Source organism: Bos grunniens, chromosome 29, assembly GCF_055505025.1.
Source record: "Bos grunniens cultivar Pamir isolate PY7600 chromosome 29, Bosgru_T2T1.0, whole genome shotgun sequence".
Classification (NCBI taxonomy): domain Eukaryota; kingdom Metazoa; phylum Chordata; class Mammalia; order Artiodactyla; family Bovidae; genus Bos; species Bos grunniens.
The window spans coordinates 13,518,194-13,536,262 of NC_141193.1; the positions used below are offsets into that span (position 1 = coordinate 13,518,194).

Genomic DNA, 18,069 nt, shown 5'->3' on the forward strand with positions numbered 1-18,069 from the left:
AAAATTCCTTTTCCTAGCCATTTCAATAAAATTGCCTCTGTGACTTCATTGCAACCAGTAAGAAATGAGTGAAAGTAATTTTATAATTTCTGGTTGTGCCTCAAACAAAAGGGACATATCCTGCTTCCCCTTCTTTCTCTCTCTAGCTTGAATGCAGATGTAATGACAGGAGCTGGAGCAACCATATCAGACCAGAGATAAGTATTACATGTGGAAGATGGCAAAGCAAGAAGAAAGAAGTGGGTCCCCATCACTGTGGAGTAACCTAGACTATTATTATATGAAAGGGAAATGAAATTGTATTCTATTTAAGACAATGTTATTTAGGGTTTGATTACAGCAGTTGAACTTGTAACCTAGCATTCATAATCTAATAACTAATCTTTGTATTAGCCTTCTTCTGACATTAGAGTCCGGTGTATAGAGACAATATCTAGTCACATATACTTGCAAGTGAGTCAAATGAGAGCCCTGCTCTCCAGAAGATAGAGCATGGGTTTCAGAAACAAGCAAGGAAAAAGCCATATGGCAGGGACAGCTTCAAGGTGCTGTAGGAACACTTGGCAGGGGAAACTAAATCAGTCCTGGTCTCAGGGGGTTGCCTGAAGCACGGGACAATCTTATCTCTCCACAAATAGGCCATGATGCCAGGTTTCATGTAAACGTGATTTATTTCAAAGTTCCTCCCAGAAGGACTTCCCTTTTGATCCAGTGGTTAGGAGTCCACCTCCAGTGCAGGGGATATGCATTGGAGATCTAGTTCTGGAAGATTCCATGTGCCACAGAGCAACTAAGTGGGTGGGCCACAGCTACTGAGCCTGTGTACCCTAGAGCCTGTGATCTGCAACAAGAGAAGTCACTGGAATGAAAAGCCAGTGCACTGCAACTACAGAGGAGCCACTTCTTACTGCAAATAGAGAAATCCTGAGCAGCAATGAAGACCTAGTGCAGCCAAGAATTTAAAAAAAGAAATTTCTCCCAAAGAAACAAGTGAGGTCACAGGGGAAGTAGGACAGGAAAAAGGATGAAATCAGCCTGGGTCTGATTTCAGGGAAAGCTCAGAGAGGGAAGCTGCAGCCGGTTCCCACAGGGAACTCTGGAACATAAATTGTGCCTCAAAAGTGCCCCAGCCTAAGGCTAGGGAACTGGGCTTTCACACTCCCAGCAGCACCTACCTCTCAGCCTTCAAGTAGCACCCAGCTGGTGTCTATGGGTATTAGATCCTCCAACAACAAGTCACAAGTGCTCACTAGAAGGTGAAGTACACCAAAGACAGGGAAATTGCAACCTGAGACAGTGTCAAGGCGTCCTGCACCTCCTCTGTCCACTCCAGCATCACGTCAGGAGTGTTGCGAGTCAAAAGAGCCCCACAGATCTCTAGAGTTTACTTTTTCAACAATTTAGGTTTTAATTTATATTAGAGTATAGTTGACTTATAGTTTGTATTAGTATTAGTAGTATGGGAAACTAATTCCCTTATACATATCCATGTGTCATTCTACTTAGATTCCTTTCCCATACAGGTTATTACAGAATACTAAGTAGAATTCCTGTGCTATGCAAAAGGTCCTTGCTGATTTTCTATTTTATATATAGTAGTATATATATTTTAACCTCAAACTCTCATTTTATCCCTCTCCCATCCATCGTCTTTGGTGAACATTATTCTTTGTTGAGTTCTGTGAATTTGTAAGATGCAGGGTGTGATGTGATTGTTTACCAACTGATCGGCCAAGACAGGCCAGGCTCGTCTCTAGTTTGGGCCCCCCTTGGTTTCAATTGCAGGCCATCAGCTTTTCATCCCCACTGGCATCTGCTTTGATAAGGCTCCAGGAGGTCAAACAAAGTTCCCAAACACTTCAAGCCAAGCTAGATGTTAGAAGGAAAAAAGTTGCCTCTCCTCCAGGCAGCAGTCTCAAGGCAGGCCCCAGAGCAGCTGTAGGTCAAACAGCCTCCACTTAAACCCATCAGACTTGGGGGCCCTCAATGCAGCCCATTCATTCCACAGATGGACAGCCCCGCACAGAGCTCACACAGCTTTCAAGAGGCTGACTCAGGACTCTGACTTGCCTGAGGCCCAGTCCCTGATTTGTCACTAACATCCCTTGGTCTGCTATGAGGTTGGCCAAGTCTCTTCTGATCTATTGGTTTTGATTCTTCATCTGGAAGCCAGAGAGAAAACCAGATGATTGCCCAAATCATGACATGACCCTGAAGAGGCTCCCTAGTCCTGGACAAGCTCCTCACATACAGCAGGTGGAACAGGTATGAATTTGAGTCCCACGTACCTGTTTAACTTTGCCAACTAAACAATGTCGCTCACCATCTGGCACTACAAGGATGGAGTCACTAGCCACTGATGTCACTTATTTTCAGCACACCGTGAAAGGAGTTTCAGGGCAGAGGTCAGGAATGAGGTATTCACTGCTCTGGGGAAACTAGAAGAAGAACACTTCAAAGAAATATTTTCAAAAGATTTGATGTGCTTGATATCTTGTATAATCCCATATCTAAAAAAGCACTAAAATTGTTAACATAGACAACTGGTCTTTCTCACTAGCAACAAACTTCTGCCAAAATGTGTGCTTGCCTGCCTGTACCCTCTTCACCAATAAAATGCACACTGACCTCCCTCTCCTCACCTCTTCAGTGAAGCTCCTCAGAGCTAACTGAGAGGCCATCTCCCTGGCTGTAGTCCTTGTTTGTCCCAAATAAAACTTTACTCAAAGCTCTCACATTGTGCTGTATTTTTTCAATCCACACTTTATGTAAAACTCATATGGCACTTACCATGAATCAAAGCACCCTACACATATTAACTCAGTTGGTTCTGCTTTTATTCTGTATTTAAAGATAGAAAACAGTAAGTAGTTTGTCCAAGGAAACATAACCAGTAGATGGCCAAGCTGGAATTTGAATGCAGGCCATATGGCTCTAACGCTCTTCTTAAGTGCTCTGCTCACTCTCATTTTGTAAGCTGTGTCATATACCTTTGTCTTTAACTCAAGTTCAATAGTGTTTCCCCTCCAGGATGGAGAGAACATAGTTCCCATTCTTCTCCTTCCTCCATAGAATCCTTTGAGATTTTCAGACTATTGCAGTGTCAAAAGAAAAATGGGGAGGGGTGGTATTTGTGCAGATACAGTGGTGTCACTTTGACATTTCAGCTCCCCCAACAGGAAGCTGAAACATCAGTCTGAATGTAGAGTCAAAATTCTGAACATTCAAGCCCCTTGAGTAAGGTTATGTGTAGATGTCATGGAGGGGGAAAAGCCAATCCACTCCTGTATTGGGAAATTTCATGCACAGAGGAGCCTGGTGGACTACAGTTCATGGGAGTCACAAAAGAGTCAGACACGACTGAGAGACTAAACAGCAACACAAAGGGCAGGCAGTACTTTTTACTCACAACAATCAGTCCGTGAATCAGCACATACCCCTCCCCCTGCCATGGCAACCGGTGACTCTGCAGATGGTGAAGGGTCCACAGTCTGCATCCCCAGAAGACAATGTCCCAGGTCAGAGCCCCAGTTTGTGAGGTCCTTTCTCAGTGCCACCCTCCATGCCCCACCCTCTTGTCCTCTCTACATTACTTTCAGGTCCCCTAAGCCCAGGACTAAGAAGCAGCTGTATTAGCAGTCAGACAGACCTGGATTCACATCTTGCCTCTAACACTCTCAGACTCTATGTCCTTCACAGAGATGCTTAACCCCTCTCAACTTCAGTTTTGTCATCTTTAAATCGGGGACAATTTCAAGCTCTAAAGGTGCCCATTGAAAGCACAGAGAGAAGTGCAGTCAGTGTCTATGGGCTCTTTGAATGGATCAGGCTCTGTGCTTGTGAGATTGGAGTGGCCAGGGAAGGCCTGCCTGAGGGAGGCACATTAGATGATGCTAAACATTGTAAAGACACCAGCAATGCAAAAAGCTGGGAGAACTTTCTAGATGTGAGAAAAACAGTCACTGTAAAGGACCAAGGTAAACAAGCTTAATGAATAGCTACTTTTCCACTTCAAATATTGCATTCATGCTTGGAACTTGGCCACAAGTCACTAACCAGGACCTATTACATACTTTACTTGTAAGTTGCCAGCAATGAACCGTCTCATCGTCCCCGGAAGGGAGACCCTGGTGCTTTCACAGGGCTGAGTCAGCTCTGGGCCCAGGGCTGTGTACACAAACTGGTTATCACCAGAGGCATCAGGTGCCAGGGGCATCACCAGTGACTCTGGCTATCTCTGTGTGCTTGTCCTCAGGGGTGGAAACTCCAGGGAACTGATAGAGCCAAGAGACAAACAAAAGCTCTTGTCCCATCTTGCCTTGTGTGATCCCTTGATCAGCTGACTACACTGCTCTCTGGGCAAAATATCTTTCCTCTATTCCTTCTCTGAAGGTGGCTTGTGAAGAACATCAGCACCTGACCCTGAAGTCTGGTGGCTGGAACTCAACTCACAACCAGCTGAGACCCAGAGATGTCCAGGCTTGTCCTGTGTGTCTGTCCTTTTTCTCCAAGCAGATCCATAAAGCAAAGTCCCCAAAGAACATGACTGGTTCCCTTCTCTCATTCATTAGTCATTCAAAGCTCCAAGATCTTTTTGAGCATCAAAGAGGGAACAAATCCCTTGATTATAGGCTTGTCTCAAACCAAACCTTGCTCAGCCAGAGTACATTCAGTATTCTGAATGTAGAGTCATAATTCTGAATTTTATAGCAACTCAAGCAATGTTTTGATAGGTGCAGCTAGTCACCAACTTGTTACGATTAGACTTATTATTAGTCTTTGTTCTCAATTTTGACGCACATGATTACTTTTTGATTCTATAACACATTTTCATGGCTGCAAATCAAAGCATAAAACAAGAAAAATCTCACTTCCCTGCTCCTCATCTATAAATTACATTTTAGTTGTTTTTGGCTAATTCTTTTACTCTTTCTAAATGAAAATAGACATACATGTGTATAAGAAGCAACAAACTCTAAGAACTTTTTTGGACCCTCTTTTTTTAAAAAGCTAAATACACAGTTGACAATGTCACCCATTCCACTACTCCTTCATCCACATTATACCCCGGTGTTGGGATGACCTGTGTCTTGTTGCAGATTCCCCCATGGATGGTCACTTCAGGTATGTTGCTTATATTTTGATTTTAAAAACAATGTGCAAAAGATAGCTTGTGCATATAGCTTTTTATATTTTCACCAGTGTGTCGTTGGGTAGATCCCTAGGAGTAGAATTGCTGAGTTAAAGAGCAAATGTGTGTGTCATTTGTTAGATGCTCTCATATTCCCTCTGTAAAGACGGAACTACCAAAACTGGATTTAAACAATTTGCAAAAATTAGGGTTACGACATTGTGCCCCATCTATACATACCTGGTGTCCAGACCAGGCCCCTGTTGTTGTATCCAAGGGACAGGCCAGGATAGATCTCATGCAAGAATAGGCCCTGGGAGAGCCTATTTTCCTGGAAGAGCCAGGAAACACGATTGTCTTTCCTTTGGCTGTGGTAACAGTTTAACAGATAGCCCTGTTCATCTCAGTCTGGGTTGGAGCCCAGACTGGTGTGGTTTTCTTTGCCTTCTTTGATTGATAAGACACTTCAAAATTATTTTTTCTGTGTTTTGTTTGGCAGTCAAAATTTTTCATGGCATGGACCCTACTGGAGACTTATATCAGACATCTATCTATTTATCCTCAGCAAACTGACATTATTAAGGTCATTGATTGATATGTCCCTCGTGATCTTTCTTTTCAAATAGAAAGAAAACTAACATGTTTAATATGCATTCAGTCTCATTTTAAATCAACCAACTTAGATTAAATCCATCTCTGTCCCCACTACACTCCTACTTCTAGGCCAGAAATAAAAACCTGCATAGACTGAAGGCTAATTCCAGCCCACCATGGTGGAAATATAGCTCCCAATCTGTTTAGGGGGGATAAAAATTAGTTACTAACATTAAAATCAAGAACTTGCACATAAATATCCAAACTTTTGACTTCTCTCAAAAACATGGCCAACTGACCCACTTTCCAGCATGGCTGAAGTGGAGGAGAGGCTGCTCCCAGTGGAAAGGCATGTGCTGCCCAGTGTTGAGCACGGCTGCCTAGGCTTTGTATCATTTCTCTTGCTTCTTGGACCATGAGTTTGTAAGAACTAGACTGATAGCTCGATTAAGATAAAGACCACTTGTGTCTTGATCAACTTGGACTTTCCACCATCTAACTCAGACATCAGCACATGTGTCTTCCCTGATGATATAAAATATCTTGTGGATGCATATGGCACTTCTTCCAATACTGAAATCATGCAATTGAAATACTGCTCTGCCCTAAATCTTTGATGTAGACTGGCATCATAGGTGCCCCTTATCTCTGCCATTACACCCACTACCTAAAGCCACTCATATGTCCTTGGGCTGCCTCTCAAGCCTCCACTTTTCCATTTGACCTCTTTGCCTCCTAGCAATCAGCTCTCCAATGAGGACAGCAAACCATACCTCATGAAGTGGCTAGGCAGACCACATGAGATCATGAATGTCTAGCACGGCCCCTGGTATTCATTTTTATGGTGTTCTTAGCAGTTATTTTCTCCAGGTTGGCAAGTTTCTCCACACCTAGATGTCCATGCGGTTCACTCCAGCCTAGCCTCAAGTAAGAGATCACAGGAGAATTCTCTGTATTCCAAGAATTTTCTAAGTCCATTCCCTAAGGACAATGATGGAAATAAAATTTTATCAAGAGCTTTGTATTTTTATCAGATCCATTAGTGGCCTAAAGGGGACAATCAGGGCAGGTTAGAGCACATATAACTAGAAGCTCCTGGTCACCACTGCATGTCAAGGAACTAAAGCTTCCCTGAGTACTTGGAGCCAGGAAAGAAGCATGAAGTGGCTTGTGCTTCTCGGGCTGGTGGCCCTCTCAGAGTGCATAGTCATGTAAGTATGGGGACTGTAAGTGGCATCATCTTCCTTTCTGGGTTAGAAAGGAATGGAATATTTCCCTGATGGTCTTAAGGTTCAACTCTTACTTATTGATAAGCACCTTCTATAGGTACCTATTCTTGCTTCTTTAGCCTTGGGCTTCACAGGTAGTGCTAGTGGTAAAGGACCCACGTGCAAATGTAGGAGATGTAAGAGATGCAGGTTCAATTCCTAGGTCGGGAATATCCCCTGGAGAAGGACATGGCAACCCACTCCAATATTTTTGCCTGGAGAATCCCACGGGCAGAGGAGCCTGGCAGGCTGTGGTCCATAGGGTCATATAGAGTTGGACACGATTGAAGTGGCTTAGCACGCATGCAGACATCTTGCTATAGAAACTGTGGGTCCCAAGGGTTGAGGTGTAGGTTTGCATGGTTGCATAGCTCTTGGGACCCCATCATGTGGTGACCTGCTGAAAATGGAAGACCTTGCAATTGTTTAGTGCACAACCTGTACAAATGTATGTGTGGTCCTGTGGAATAGCATTTTTGTACATTTTATTCTAGGTGTCCTCTCTGTTCTCTCTCTACTTCAGTGTGTATATGTCTATGTCTGCATCTCGGCATCTCTCTAATTTATCTCTCCATCTCCTTGGAAGTCTCTGTGAGTGCAGATCTCTCCATGTTGTTTTCTCTTCTTTTAATTTTTCAGTTTTGACTCATCCTTGCTTCTTTAGCCTCTTAATTTCCCTAATTTGTTTCATATCTCCTGGATTCTTCTCTCAACCCTCTGTTCCGTTTCTACTTGGAGAAAGATTGGGAGAGCTACTTCTACCCTATTTTATATCTGACAAGCAGTGTGACCACAGCCAAGTGACAAACTCTTTGAATTTCAGATTCCTTCCCCATAAAATTAGGATAATGATCCCCTTCTACAACCTTCTTCCCTGAGCTTCCTTGAGAACAATACAGTGGAATGGCAATAGCAATACTAACAGCTGTCATTGTTGAGATTCACTATATATCAGATACATTATATCCATCACTTCATTTATCTCCCAGTTTTCTATGTGGAGGATGAGAATCATTACATTCCACCGTTTTACCCAAGGGTAAGCTGAGAATCCAGATGGTCTTACCCAATGTTACACAACAGAACCTGTATTTAAACCTACGCCCTTGCCATGGTATTTGCATGGCATTCTGATAATAAGGTGACATTCATAAAAATGCTTGGAAAATACACAGTGTATTACAATGACAGTTATACCTTAACACAGACAGCTAATGGTATCTTCTCCTTTGTTTCTTTTCCTAATCCTCGGTGAAAGTTTGCCTCTAAAGAAAATGAAGACCTTGCGAGAAACCCTGAGGGAAAAAAACTTGCTGAACAATTTCCTGGAGGAACAAGCTTACAGACTGTCCAAGAATGACTCCAAAATAACTATTCACCCGCTGAGGAACTATCTGGATGTGAGTTTGTAGAGAGGATGGCTCTCACAGCGCCCCCTGGTGCTCTGGCCTAGCACTGAGGTTCTTCTGGAGGTGGCAGATGGGAAGTTGGGGCTGGGGCTCCTGCAGGAGGCAGAAACACTGGGGAACAGGAACCCCATTCCAGAGGAGAAGGCATTCTCATCCACAACTCTTGATCTGTGGTGACTGGGTCCAGCAATGACCAGGTGGCAGGTAAACATCCATTTCTGTGTCAAAGATGTCATTAGTTTGAGGGAGATTGTTCCTTCTGAACTAAGTGAGCCACTCAGTTACAGATGAAGGGTGAGCCATCTCTAGTCAAAAGATAAAGCCAACTGCAAAGCAATTGTGAATCCCCAGGCAGAAGAATTCAACTTCCACAGATGCAAGAATAACAGCAGGAAAAAGTTACCGAATCCCTATTCTGTGTAAGGCCATAAGAATCTAACACTGTGGATGTTGTTATTAGATTAAAGAGCACATTTTGTCTTCAAGATTGTGCAGGCAGCCTGAGGGATAGGCAAAGAGTAAATATATGACAAATGAAAGGGTCACCTGTGCAGTGTTTATGGGATGTGGTCTGAGTTTAGAGGGAGTGGCTGGGATTGATCAAGGAGACCCTCCTGGAGAAGGGTGTGCACAGACTGGGTTTGAAGAGGAGACTAGAGAGCTTCTCAAATGAAGGCACCAGGACTTCCCTGGAGGTCCAGTGCTTATGACTCTGGGCTTCGAATGCAGGAGGTACTTTTTCAACCCCTGGTCATAGAGTGAATATCCCACACACCACGTGGTGCAAGAAAAAATATCAAATGCAGGCACCTCTGAGAACAAAGGCTGTGAGCTGCATGGTGATTGGAAAGTGATCTCAGAAGACATGTGACACCCAGAGGGAGGCAGCAGTGTGGGAATCGAGGGGAGCCAGATCTGCACTAACCCACCCATCTTGGTCCCCACAGACTGCCTACGTGGGTAACATCACCATTGGAACACCCCCTCAGGAGTTCCGGGTCGTCTTTGACACAGGCTCAGCTAACTTGTGGGTGCCTTGCATCACCTGTACCAGTCCAGCCTGTTGTGAGTACAAACACCCTCCAACCCACCCATCTTTTACTTGCCCTGAACTCCCTTCTCCACCCTTGGCACCTGACTGACACTCATCTCTTGTGTCTGCAGATACACACAAAACCTTCAATCCTCAAAATTCTTCAAGCTTCCGGGAAGTAGGCTCGCCTATCACCATCTTCTATGGATCTGGGATAATTCAGGGATTTCTTGGCTCTGACACCGTTCGGGTAACGTGGAAACAAAAGCTGAGTCAGGACTGACTATGGAGTGACCACTGATTACAAAACAGATACAGTACCAGCTGGCAGGACCATCCTACCCTAACTCCCATAGATACTGGCCATCTTACCCACAGGATTCTGTCCCTGGAGAGACAGTCTCCATAGTGATATACAAACAAATGAATTAGGTAACCCAGAGAGTTGCTTGGGCTGTGGACTTGCAGCTCCTCTGACCATGAGCAGCTCAAGGTTCATTTTGCTGGGAGCAAGAAGAGAGGGGAAAGCACCGACTTTTATATTCTCAGACTGTGCCAGGCACTTTCGTGGTAATAACTTGCTTAAACCTACAACAACCTCATGCAGCAGGTATGTTGATTAGCTAATAATACAGATGAGGAAACTGAGGTGCAGACAGCAAGGGTCTTGCTGAGGTCACACGTGTGGTAAGCAATGGGTCTAGGCTGGCTTGTCAGGACCAAAGCTGGTAGTGGGTGTTTGGGGAAAGGATAAAACTGATCTGGGGACCCTGGGCACAGTCAAGCACTTCAGGTATCCGGGGTGGATAAGCAGAAGGCCAGAGATGTAGGTGGGCCTGATAAGTGTGTTCTCAACGTATGGGGCCTTTGGGAGTCTAATAAAACCTATAGCCTCCCTCCCCCAAAGTACCTGAGTAGTTCGCCTCTCTCTTTTATTTTCTCTCTCTCCCTCATACACACTCACACAAACACACACATACCCCCAAAAGTGTATTTCCCAGGCAGTAATTTCATAAGAACCCTGCCAGCAACATTGTATAATGGACTTCTGTCTTTCTGGGCAGATGCAGAACCCAAAATACATTAACCATCAATTCACCTCATTTCTGTCATCAGTTCAGAGAGACGCCAGAGAAGGGTCTCCTGCTCTTTACTCATTTTGTCCACAAGGGGGCACCATTGGGTTCTGGCCTGATTCTTGGTTGCCGAAGGCATGAGGCCAGTTTGACTCACTCAGACGGTGTTTTTCAAGGAGCAGATGTTTTAAAAGTCCACAGACCCACATAAATAGAATCCAAATCCCCTCCCAGCTCGGTCTAACCATCTGAAGTCTACCGAGGACACAGAAAGACCTCAGTTCTGCTCTGCAGTGCTAATGGCATCTCTCCCTCAGCCCAAGCCTAGACGAACTTAACAAACCTTTACTTCGGAACAATCTTCTCACCCACAGATCGGGAACCTTGTTAGCCCTGAACAGTCGTTTGGCCTAAGCCTGGAGGAATACGGGTTTGATTCTCTACCCTTTGATGGTATCCTGGGCTTGGCTTTTCCCCCCATGGGCATCGAAGATACCATCCCCATCTTTGACAACTTGTGGTCACACGGTGCCTTTTCTGAGCCTGTCTTTGCCTTCTACTTGAACACGTAAGTCTGAGCTGAACAATCCCTCTCTCCAAATTAGTTTTAAGATGCTTTCAGTTGCATTAAAATTATGCAACAATTGATACAGAAGTATCCTAAGGGATATTCTAACCCAGGATAACTATGGCCCAGGGTCCCACCTGGCTTCACCACTGGCTTTTATAAATAAAGTTTTATTGGTACACAACCATGCTCGTGGGCGTAAGAGCCGGGGCTTGTTGTAGGGGGTGAGCGAAAAGGAAGACTAATGCAAGGTGTCAGGATACGAGTTGGAAGAAAAGGCAACAGAATTTGCTGATGAATTTGACATGGAAGGGAAGAGAGGGAAGGTGGAAATCTTTCCCTTCTCACTAACATTTCACTGGGTACCCAGAATCAGCTAAACAATTTGCAGGTGCCAGTGCAAAAAGAAAGAGTGGGACCCAAAACGAAAGTGTGGGACTCCTTTTTCAACTCCTTTTTCAAACTCCCTGGGAATTTCAAGACAGGGAGAGCAGAGGTGGGGGCCCTGCTGAGTGTGGGGCCCAATGGACAGCACAGGTCACGGGCCAGTGAAGCCAATCCTGGGTGACTTGAAGCCACACCCTTAGTGCTTTCAGGCCTTGATTTTTCTGAAAAAATACAGGCTGGACAAGGGGGAAGCCAAAAGTCTTTAGCACACTGTCCTCTGAGGGTATCTCTGAGCACTCACGTCACAGGAGGTCCAGGACCTCTTCTGAAGAATGAGTAGGTGGAGCCCAGGCAGGTGGCCAGGCTTCTAACCTCCTTTGTGCCGCTCATTAGTCGCTGGCTAATCTCAATCTCTCCTAGACTTGATTTCTGCATCTGTACATGGGGACCAGTGTACTTGATGTACTTCCCTTCTCACTAACATTTCACTGGGTACCCAGAACCAGCTAAACAATTCGCAGGAGTCAGTGTAAAAAGAAAGAGTGGGACCCAAAACAAAAGTGTGGGACTCCTTTTTCAACTCCTTTTTGAAAGGTGGACAAGCACAGCTCGCAGACAGTGCTGTTGTTCCTGTCCTCCAAGGATCTCCCCCTCTCCTCTCTCTACAGAAACAAGCCAGAGGGCAGTGTGGTGATGTTTGGTGGGGTGGACCACCGCTACTACAAGGGAGAGCTCAACTGGATACCAGTGTCCCAAACTAGCCATTGGCAGATAAGCATGAACAAGTAAGCCTCTCCCTCTGAGGGTCACCCCAAGTGATGCTCTCACATCTGTACATGGACACAGGCAGATACACAGATGCACTCCCAGACACACAGTCAACAGACATGCACACCACCCACAATAACACAGACACACATGCAAAGACACAAGCAGGCACATAGAAAAATACATAACCAGCCAGAGACACACAAGTACACACACAGAGCCACATACGAACACACACATAAACAAACACAGAAACACATAGATACACAAACCACCCATAGGTTCATAATCACCCCAGGCCTCCTGCCCAGGGCTCTGAACAGGGTCCATCATAGGGTCCAGAGAGGCCTGTGCAGCTATGGGAGGGCTGCACCCCTGAGTGTGAGGTGGGGAGCACGGTTATAGGACTTTACAGTGTGATGAAAAGAGGATCAGGGAGAATTTCCTCAGCCTGAACAGAGCTGTGATAAGATAACCAACTGTCCAGGGCTACATGGGACCAAGGAAGTTCTCAGCACAGAGAAATGTCAGTTTAAAAACAGGGAAAGTCCTGAAGAAAAGGGGGAAACTGGTCTCCTTAGGGAGAAGCTAGCCAGCAGTGGAGAGAGGTTGGCCACAGTCTTGGGACCCAAAAGCGACTCATAAAAAGAGACACCCCGCGTCCCTGGGCACAGTGGGTCAGGGGCTACAACTGAGAGAATCGGGAAGGTGGGATCCAGGAGTGGCTTGAGAAGAGGCAATAATTGATGAGATTCTGTGTTTGACCCTCAGATAAAAGCTTACCTGTCCTTTGAGGTTCTGTGTCTAGTCAGGTATCGCCTGGTCAGGATCTCAGTGTCTGAGCCCAGTGAGGGGTTGCTGCTCAGAGACATCCCCTCCCAGGGCAGCCGGTCTCCCCCACCCCTATGAGAGTCTACTGCCACAGGAACCTCCATCTTTACTGTGTGTTTGTCCCATTGTTGGTGAGACATCAGATATACCTCTCTGGGTGGTCTTCATTATTTTCACAGCCTTCATTCACTCATTCAACAGACAAGCATTGTGCATCCACTGAGTGCCAGGCACTTTAGAGATGTGATGAGAATAAAACTTGTCCTCTCATCTAAGAAGGCAAATGTACAAGAAATGACACACACACAGAGGGAATTGTCACTTTGGTACATACTAGACATGAGGGGCATCCCTTATAGGTCAGTTGGTGAAGAATCTCCCTGTAATGCAGGAGACCTGGATTCGATTCCTGCTTTGGGAAGATCCTCTGGAGAAGGAAATGGCAACCCACTCCAATATTCTTGCCTAAAGAATCCCATGGACAGAGGAGCCTGGCAGGCTACTGTCCATGGGATCGCAAGAGCCAGACATGACTTAGCGACTAAACCACCACCACCACCAGACCTGAGGAAGGGTCTATAGAAAGTAACCAAGAGAGGAGACTGATACACACCAGGGGAAAGACTTCCCTGGAACCATGACAGTTAAGCTGGAATCTGGAAGATGAGGAGAAATTAGCTAGTCAAAGGGAAGGGGGCTCTTCTAGCAAGGAAGACCAGCTTATGTCAAGGTACAAAAAACCTGGTGTATTCAAGTGCTGCATTCAAGGATGTCAAGGAAGGTACTGTGATCAGAGCAAAGGAAAAGTCAGGGCAAGAGATGAAGCTCTGTTCAGGAGACAGTCAGGGAGGGGGAGCTGTGAGGGAGCCTTCCACATGACCCTGATGCCCGCTTTGTCCTACTCTCTCAGCATCAGCATGAACGGGACTGTTACTGCTTGTTCTTGTGGATGTGAGGCCCTTTTGGACACCGGGACATCATTGATCTACGGCCCAACAAAACTGGTCACCAACATCCACAAGCTCATGAACGCCAGGCTTGAGAATTCTGAGGTGAAGGGTCATGCCACAGGGTCACTCCCAGTCTCCCCACATAATAAGGATCCTCTGGGCCAACCTCTCTCCTTCTCTCTAACAGTATGTGGTTTCATGTGATGCTGTCAAGACCCTGCCTCCTGTCATCTTCAACATCAATGGCATCGACTATCCACTGCGCCCTCAAGCCTACATCATCAAGGTGAGGGGCCATCCCTGAGGGTTGGTTCTCTAAATTAGGGTTTGCAGAAACCTTTGGGCTACTGCTGGGAGGAGGGCACCCTCTGCAGGCCAAGCCACACCACTGCAGATGCTGCTGAGCCCCTGTGGCTGGGCCAGCGCCTCCCACAAAATCAGCCACTTGAGAGTAGAGGACAGTCTGGGACATCCATCCTCCTGAAATAAATATGGAGACACCACTCTGTGATGGCATGGTGGGAGTCACAAGGAGAGGGGAACACTAAGGGCCTCTGCCCTCATAGATCTTCAGTTCAACTAGACCCCTCAGATGCAGGAACTCAGAAAGTCAGCACTAGGGATCCCTAAAATAGGACATGTGACAAGAGGGGTTGGCTGGTGGCAGTCCCTGTGTGTGCTCCCACCATAATGATTAACAGTCTCCCTTTCATTATTGAAATTGTCCCAGTTACAATAAATTACATGGCTACCTTAGACCTCGGCTGCAACTTCCCCTTGCTAAGTCCCAGTTCCCCCTCTGTGAGTTGGGCTACCCGACCCCTCTGTGGGGAGGTTGGATGCTAAGGTGATTAAAGGGTGCACAGTGACTGCTCAGCCCTGACACAGGGTGGAGGCTTCACGTCAGCTCCCTGTGGGAGTTCAGAGCAGGCTGTTGGGCTCAAAGAAGGCTCTGAGGAAGAGAGGAAATTGCAGTAATTCTAAAACCCCTGAGTCATGGCACCATAGGGAGGCCTGCTTGGGTCTAGGCAAATCTGCCCTGGGTTCCATGCAAATGGCACCCCGCAGTGCTCTGCAAAGGGACCCTGGGACTTATTAGGGGTGATGAGGGCTATGGACCGACTGGCGGGGATGGAGACCAGAATAAGTCACCCAGCCAAGCCTGGAGTGGCCAAAGGCTGAGTGTGGGTCCAAACAGGCTTCTCAGAGGGGCTGAGCGAAGGCTTAAAGAATGTGTTGTGAGCGCTGCTTTGAATGTATTTAACATGTATAACCAACAGTGAGCTACTGTATAGCACAGGGAACACTGCTCAATGTAAGGTAGCAGCCTGGATGGTAGGGGTGTCTTTGGGACAAGGATACATGTATATGTATGACTGAGTCCTTTACTGTCCACCTGAAACTCAGAATATTGTTAATCAGCTATACTCCAAAAAAAATAAAAGTTAAAAAGAACCAGTTTGGGGGACGCAGGAGAAGAACAGACATTCTCTGCAGAGAAAACAATGAGCAGGGGTCAGAAGGAAAGAAACAGAGTGTGAGGAGAACTAGGAGACACTCTCTTGTTCTTTTCTAAAAAACTGTATTGCAGTATAGCTGATCTTCAGCATTGCCTTAAGTTCTGCTGCACAGCTAAGTGATTTAGCTGTACATATACAAATATATATATATTCTTTTTCATTAGTTAGTCAATAAATATTGAATATAGTTCCTTGCTCTAGAAGTAGGACTTTGTTGCTTATCATTCCTCTGTACATTACTTTGCATCTGATCATTCCAAACTCCCAATCCTCCCCTCCCCACACTCCTGCCATATTGCAACCACATGCCTTGGCCCTTTTTGGTTTTGGATGAACCCTCATATCCCCAGCTGCTGAGAAAATCACCTGATACTTACCAAAAGAGGGAAATAAAACCAAAAAGTATGCCAGGTCTGGATATTGAGGAGAGAGTCGCAGGTAAGCGCACAGGCTGACTGGTGTGTGTCTCTAACTCCTCCAGATTCAAAACAACTGCCGCAGCGTCTTTCAAGGAGGCACAGAAAATAGCTCTCTAAACACCTGGATCCTTGGTGATATCTTCCTGAGGCAGTACTTCTCGGTTTTTGATCGTAAAAACAGAAGGATTGGCCTGGCTCCGGCAGTGTAAATGCTTGGACTATCAGCAAGCATTTGACTAAATCAATCAGGCTGCTCCTAACACATATTCGCTCACACTAGGGCACTCCTGCCTAGCGATGCTGGTGAATTGTGTTTGGTGCTCTGCAAACCCTATTCTCAATAAAGAATAAAAAGTTTCACTCTTAATGGTGCTAAAACAAATCGGTGCTTCTTTTGGGGTCTGGGAGGTGCATAATAATCAGGGAGGGTCTAGAACCAAGTCTGAACCACAAGTGAGAGGAGCTCAACTCCAGCTGGTTTCAAGGAAAGAGGAGACTTTTCAGAAGAACACTGGAGATCCTGTACATAGGAACCAGAAAAGATAGAGAGGTCTCAGTGACTGGACCCAAGAAATCAGAAGTCATCAGTTCTCTCTTTCTGACCTTCACTCTTTCCCCTCTCTCTTCTTTGATGGTCTTAGCCTAATAACCTTCTTCCTTAAGGCTTCTACACCTAGTGAGGGAGTCCAAAGCTACCTGCCCCAGGGTTTTTATATTCCCAAGGCATCTAACTCATAAGGAAAGAAGCTCAGAGACATCGAGGTTCAAGGGAGTGCTCTGAATGGCCCCCTAAGATCACATGTCCAACCCTGGATCAACCATCATGGCAGAGTCATAGGGTCCTATGAGTGGCTTTACATGGTCATCTGGCCCTGACCCAGCAGCAAACATGATTGACAGTTTCCTCAGAACTTAATAACTGGAGCTGGCAGGAGGCAGCCCTGAGGATAGTGGCTGGGGGATGGTCTAGATCAGGGAAGAGTTTAGGATGATGCCAACTCCACTGCCTCCTCATTCAGAGGGATTATGAGGGGTAATAAAAATATTCTATTCATCACATCTTAGATGAACATTGGCAGCAGGGTTCTGCTCCAGGGGGTTCTGGGTGAGGCCCCTCACACTGAGATGGCTCTCCTTTGTCCCCCCACCTCAGTCACCAGCTCTCTGCCACCCATACCTGCTGTGACCTTTCCAGTCCCATTTCCCATGTGACAGCCCCTGTGGATCCCTGAGCCACCCCCCTCCTCCAGGGTCCAGCACATCCCTTCCTTGGCCTCCAGTGCTGGAGGGGGAAGGTGTCACTCATGTAACGGTGGGCCAGGGGGCACAGTGTTCAGCCTCTCTGAGCTTCCTCCAGGGCCAGAGTTACAAACCATTTGGTTGTGAGCTGCCATGGACTGGCACCTTGGGAGTAGAAGTATCACTTCTTTCTACCTGGAGACCCTAGGTAAAGACCTAAGCTCAGGACAGTAGGGGTGAGAGATGCAGGGAGACTCAGGTAATAGAAGAAAATGAAAAGAAGAGATAAAGTAGAAAACATACCCCAAAACAATGCATAGTAGGGGTCTTTACTCAGGCAAGAGAAACATCAGTGAAAGAAGTGTCCCCTTTGCCTTTCTTCATTTTTTTATTCAGTACAAATACTTACAGAGGAGCTACTATGGGCTTTCCTGAGGGCTCAGCAGGTAAAGAATCTGCCTGCAATGCAGGAGACATAGGAGATGCAGGTTAGATCCCTGGGTCAGAAAGATCCCCTGGAGAAGGAAATGGAAACCTGTGCCAGTATTCTTGCCTAGAAAACCCCATGGACAGAGGAACCTGATGGCCATAGTCCAAGGGTCAGAAAGTCAGACACAACTAGGCACGCAGGTACGCATTTTGCACCAGGTGCTGTAGTTGGCCCCAGGGATAGAGGCATGGGTGATAAGCCCACCACAAAGTGGTGGAGACAGATAAACAGACAACCTGCAATGGGGAGGCCCAGATGGAGAAAACAGCAGAGGCGTGGCTGGGGGGCCAGGAGGGGTGAGGGGCTTCCTCTTCAGGGAGGCAGAGAAAGGCTGGCATAGGACGAGGGGAAAGGCATTGACTTCAAGCTTTTCACCCCACCCTGAA

At 46.2% G+C, this 18,069-nt stretch overlaps 1 protein-coding gene across 1 annotated transcript; it reads left to right on the forward strand.

The window, feature by feature from the left end:
• Window positions 1-6,813: 6,813 nt before the first annotated feature.
• On the forward strand, window positions 6,814-16,321 carry LOC147342145 (pregnancy-associated glycoprotein 2). The gene is made up of 9 exons (XM_086383771.1): window positions 6,814-6,936; window positions 8,252-8,393; window positions 9,350-9,467; window positions 9,567-9,685; window positions 10,886-11,079; window positions 12,135-12,251; window positions 13,976-14,117; window positions 14,203-14,301; window positions 16,017-16,321. Exons 1-9 carry the CDS (start codon window positions 6,884-6,886, stop codon window positions 16,161-16,163), a joined length of 1,131 nt encoding a protein of 376 aa, XP_086239897.1. The 5' UTR covers window positions 6,814-6,883; the 3' UTR covers window positions 16,164-16,321.
• The last annotated feature ends 1,748 nt before the right edge of the window (window positions 16,322-18,069 follow it).